Here is a 5,821-nt window from a genome sequence, read left to right on the forward strand (position 1 = left end):
CTCGCCACATAGGACGTGATTGATGAATCCGAGCCGTACTTAGGATGTTGGCAGTGGTTAGGCCACACGGAGTGCTTACGCACTTTATGTCGATTAACTCAACGTGCGCTCGTACTAGTCGAGCTCGTCAAGTAACCCGATTGACCCGATGTATGTTCACCATGTATGGACACTACTACTCGAACCTAAGGTACCAAACTCACCAGTGAAAACTCCGTTAACCCTGGTACCTCGATCCGCTAAGACTCATGAGCCGGGCATGATATGGGACACCGTGGTCGAGCTGTCGGCCTACGCTGGGGTGACGAGCCTCCCTGTAGTGACTAGTGAGTAACCCAGACTCGTGAGCCGAATACGATGGCATGTGACACTTTATTTGAGTTGTCGGCCTACACTGATAAGGTGACGAGCCCTTTGTAGTGACCTCGAGCGTACGCTAAGACTGCGTAGAGGCGACGAGCCCTTATGTAGCAACAAAAATACACTAGGCCTGCACTGATAAGGTGACGAGCTCTTTGCAGCGACCTAGAAACGGCAATATTGTATGAGAATTGCTAGGACTGACGACCCTAGAATGGATCATTGTTTAGAAATTGATATAAGGGAGGTACCTTAGATTTTCAATCCTGCTGTATGAAAGGGACTAATAATAACTTGGTAATCACGCTCATTCCATCGCACTGCATGTGCCCCGAGTTGAAGAGCACAGAGGGAAGAAAGCATGCCGCGATCGTAAGATGGTGTCGCACGAGGGAGTGTAGACGAGGGCATGCATCATGCTTACATTTCATCCTTGCATTAATAAGAGTATCTAGGAATGTCTGATATGTCTGCTTTATCATTACTGCTTGACTGAATTGATAACATGTTAACCTTTGCTCTATGGTTCCACTGAGTTGATCACTCACTCCCACGTTACGAGACGATGTTTTAAACACCAACCAGACCCTGTCTTAGTTGCAGATGACGATGCGACTCAGGAGGCGGAGCCCGATTACTATGACGATCAGGATGAGTTCTCATATATGCAATTCTCCGGTGGTTTCGCTTAGGCCATCTGGATCGACGGGGCTTCAGCGTTATACTTGTAGTCGACTATCACATTTTTTACGTTTTGTATTTGGAAACAATACATGTAATTATTGACTTGGCAATGCATACATACTTTGGGGACCTATACTGTATTATAACGCTATATGTATTTGAGTAAGTCTTCCGCTTGCGTATTACAACTGTCCATGAATTATGTTTTGCTGCTCTGGCTTAATCTTATTCATGTTTTATGCACTAATACAGATAACATTTAATCATCATTAAATATGTTGCATAAGTGATGCGTTGGAACTCGGGAATTGGACTTTTACTCGACACCCGATTTTCAGGGCGTTACACTGTTGCAGCCATCAGGTCTGGTAGAACTCGACCTCGATAATAATAATAATTAAAAAAAACCCTCACTCTTTGTCCGGTGAAAAGAAAGCATTATCGTTTTTGTAGTGCTCAATATCGCTTCATCCCTCTTAGATCTTTCTCACCTTCCCTCCCTACTTCTCTCTACCTCTCTCGGAGAAACGCAACACCGAATCATCCTGGGGAAATGCCGCATCAAATCATTTGTTTCACTTAACAACAAATCTTAAGAGGTAATAGATAAAAATTTTGAAATAAAAATGTTTAGGATTTGTGAAATCTGGGGGTTTAGATATTTTAAAATTTCGAGGTTGAGGGATTTGAAGGTGTTGGAATAGACTAGTTATATTTTTTTGTGTATGTTTGTCTTACCCGAACTACTTTTCAAGTGCATATTTTCCATCTCTTAAAATAAATGAAACTTAGTGACACTGTGATTTCTTCCCTTAAATTCAAATGGTAAATCCATCACCTTAATGCTCAACTGTGCTTTATCAATGAAAGTATAGTTTTTTCCTTTAACATGTTTATATGTAGTGTTCGAAGTATCAGTATTGCTACAAGTTTTGCTGGCTAGGGATACAGAAACAATATCGACATCACCGATAGTATCGTTGATAACCGGAAATGTGGGGAAACATGAGAAAAACGGTGGAAATTTTAACGAAACTTCAAGAGATGCTAAATGTACATATTTACATATTTAGAAAAAAAATGCTAAAAAAAATGCGAACATAATAAGTTTCCATTTAATGAGGCCTTAAAAGCATGTGTTGTTGTAAGAAATCAATCTAACCATTCCATCCGGCCTATTTAACCATCCAACATGTCATCCAAACATCCATCGATATTGCAAAATATCAACAACACATGATATTTCATCAAGAAATTATCAACAATTAGAAATGAAATGAAAGATTGTGGTCTTAATATCGCTTATGTTGCGATATCGATAATATCGAGATATTATCAATATTATCAATGACAAATTGAACACTACATACAACTATGTGCCCATGAAAAAAAATTAAAATAATTTTTTTTTCTAATAAACAAAATTTTGATGATATCAATACGTTGATAATATTATTGAAATATCGTCGATACAAGCATTACCTAAAATTTACATAGTTGAAAATATTGGAATTACATTGGCAATATTGATGCATTGGCAATACAAGGGACACCTAGAATTTACATAGTTGAAAATCGATTACATTAGCGATATTGATACGTTGGCGATACTTGGCGATACTTAGCAATACATTGCTAATACCTGAAATTTCCGATACTACCATGGTTATCTCCGCTAAGCTGGAGATAAAGATAATATCAAACATTCGAACACTATCTATACCCGACCTTTGCATGTACTTAGGACCATCCAATAGTTGTTATTTCTGTATAGTGGATATGATACTAAGTATCAATCCATGCTATATCCCTCCAAATCAATTCTAGCTTTGTGGCCTGAGCATATATAAAAGATATCAACAATGAGTTTATTTGTATTTTTTATGGTGGGCACACTGGATGGCTTTTCCACCTAAATTAATATCAAAGTTTCAAGAATGACCGATTTTTTTTTATAATGATAGTTTAGGTAGTTTAATTTCAATGTATATTCTTATTTCCCACAATGCAATAATTTAAAAAGTTTAATTTCAATTACATATATGAAATGCAAACAAATTCAAGTGATTGAGGTTTCTACTTTATGGCTTAGGTGAATGTTTTGGACCATCTAGGGTGCCCGCCTTGGAAAATTCAAATAAACTTGCCGGTTGATAACTTTCATATATGTTCAAGTGACAAAGCTAATTTGGAGGGATGGTGCATGGATTGATACTCAATATAAACTCCACTATATAGAAGTAATTACAACTATTGGATGGTCTTAAGCCTAATGAACGGATGTACTTTTAATGGATGATGCCGACCTTTCATTTTCACATGCCACTAGTGGATAAACATACTAAAGGAAAAAAATTATACTTTCATTAAAAGAGTACATTTGAACATTAAGGTGATGGATTTATCATTTGAATTTAAGGAAAGAAATCCACTGAGTTTCATTTATTTGAAGAGAAAAAAAAAATGCACTTGAAAAGAAGTGGTTGGAATAAGGCAAATATATTCATAAAAAAATATATCTAGCCTCTCCCACTACCTTCAAATCCTTAAACCTTAAAATTTTAAAATTCATAAACCTTTACATTCCATAAATCTTAAAAACCTTGTATATTATCTCTTAAAATTTACCGTGGAGTAAAACAAATATTCCAATGCAGCGTTTCTCCCAGAGAGGTAGGAAGGGAAGGGGAGATCAGATAGGAAGGAAGGGAGATTGAGCATCACTGAAATAGTAGTGCGTTTTTCTGCCAGACTGAGAGAGCCTCACAAAATGAGGGTTTATTATTATTATTATTCATGAGTTGAGCTCAGCCTGCAATGGTGTCGTGAATTCCCTCATTAATTAGTTTTGTAAGCCATCCAATATTAGCCGCTAGAAAGTGAAAACGACCCACCCATCTATTTAAGCACCTGGGCAGGGGTAGGATTCAACCAGCCAGCTAATTACTGGCAGCGTCGGTAGGCAATCAGCGTCCTAAAATGACTTTGGTAGTGACATTATGGTTCCTGGATGGAACCTTGACCATGGCCCACCTTGACGTATGCGTTGTGTAGATATACAGTTTATCTAAACACCAGCTCATTTCAGGCATGGCTCAAAAATGCAGCACATCCAAATCTCAGTGGACCACACCACAAAAACATGGTCATTGACCATTAAAAATTTTGTGGGCTACAAAAGTTATAGATCAAGCTGATATTTGTATTTTACCTTCATCATGGTCTATATAACCTTATCAACAGGATGGATGGCAAATAAACATTAACGGTGGACCTTAAGAACTTTCAATGGTGGCCGTTTAATAACCACTGTTTCTTGCAATGTGGTCCACCAGAGATTTGTATCTGCTTCACCTTTTTTGGCTCATGAACTAAAATGATCTGGAAAAACGGATAGACGGTGTAGATATGAAGCAGATCAGATACATCGAGTTGGGCCCAATGACGAGGGTCCCATCCAGCTAAGTCGGTTCCAAATTGAGGAGGTGGGGCCGGTGAGTGACTGGTGCTGGGTTTCCAGTTATATCGCCTTCTTGCATCTCACCGCCATTTGCCGACACAGAAAGAAAGAAAGAAGAAGAAATGGCTTCTGAAAGAACTAGGGTTTCTCTACGCATTGCATTGGCACTTTTCCTCCTCTTCGTCGCCTTCTACGTCGGTCGCCCTCTCTACTGGAAGCTCTCTGCTACCATTCACGAGATCCGAGAGAAGAGGCAATCTGTCAAACAAGGTCTTTCTCTCTATATCTCTCTGTCGCTCTCTCTGAAATCTCTCATTTACTTCTTCTAAAATCCTATTCGACTTCCTTTTTTAGGGCTTTCGCAGTTCGTTCTCGATGCTCAGAGATCGGTCGGATGGTTCCACGACGAGTCTGACTCTGGACTCCCTGATGATTCCACCTACTCCAAGCCCCAATCCGCTACCAACCGTCGTATCCTTCGCTTTCTTCATGTGAAGCTTGATTGACGGTTCTGATCAGGTTCTTTCTTTCTATCTTCCCCTTTCGCTCTCTTTTGTATGTTCTGTTGTTGTTTCTTGTTTTCTTCATCTTCGATAGATAGAGATGTGAGGAACTGGTGCTAGTTTTGTATGATTGGAGGAATGCTGATGCCCACCCCTTCCTTCTTTAGTGTTTGTTGCTGTTTGGTTTTGTGAGAAGTGGGTTTGGTGTGAATTCTTTGGACCTTATTGTGGTGGACCATAGTGGGCCCACCTATCATCACAGGGGACCGTTGGATTGCACATGATAGGATGGTATCAATATCGCCCTCATCAGATGGTCCCATCCATTCAAAGAACGGACCCTTTTTGGGATTTTTAGAAATGGCAACACTTTTTTTTTTTTTTTTTTTTTGGCTTAATTAGACAGAACCACCCAAAACATGTGGGGTTAGATTTCAGCACCTACATTTTGTTATGCCATGTCTATCTGTATTTTACCACCTACATGATAAACCATTTTTGTTTCTTTTTGAAATGATGAAATACCCATGACTAGTGGTGTCCATCCATTTCTTCCAAGCAATATCCTAAGGTATGTGCAACTTTGGTTCATTTAAATAAAGAAGAGAGGAGAGATGTGAAGGAGATGAAATGGTTGAGGTCTTTGGGCATGAGGATAGATTTAAATAGGATTATGTACGTGCTAGCTAGGAATGAGGCTTGATACACGACCATCTTAGAAATTATAAATATAACATGCATTATCTCAAAGTTAAACCGTCTTAATGGGGAATGCACTGTTGATAGGTCATGATTTTAAAAATCAGCTTGTTTG

General features: G+C 38.8%; 1 protein-coding gene across 1 annotated transcript; it reads left to right on the plus strand.

Annotated features, from left to right (window-relative positions):
* The first annotated feature begins 4,555 nt into the window (after positions 1-4,555).
* On the plus strand, positions 4,556-5,126 carry LOC131231246 (uncharacterized). The gene is made up of 2 exons (XM_058227379.1): positions 4,556-4,774; positions 4,859-5,126. The coding sequence occupies exons 1-2, from the start codon at positions 4,627-4,629 to the stop codon at positions 5,008-5,010; spliced, it is 300 nt and encodes a 99-aa protein (XP_058083362.1). The 5' UTR covers positions 4,556-4,626; the 3' UTR covers positions 5,011-5,126.
* The last annotated feature ends 695 nt before the right edge of the window (positions 5,127-5,821 follow it).

This window comes from Magnolia sinica, chromosome 17 (assembly GCF_029962835.1).
Source record: "Magnolia sinica isolate HGM2019 chromosome 17, MsV1, whole genome shotgun sequence".
Classification (NCBI taxonomy): Eukaryota; Viridiplantae; Streptophyta; class Magnoliopsida; order Magnoliales; family Magnoliaceae; genus Magnolia; species Magnolia sinica.

What these genes read in the sequence shown, in the direction of transcription:
- LOC131231246 (XM_058227379.1), top strand. Translation starts at nt 4,627, where the DNA reads ATGGCTTCTGAAAGAACTAGGGTTTCTCTACGCATTGCATTGGCACTT. An exon ending in GAGGCAATCTGTCAAACAAG is followed by an intron (nt 4,775 to 4,858) that starts GTCTTTCTCTCT and finishes TTCCTTTTTTAG; the next exon opens with GGCTTTCGCAGTTCGTTCTC.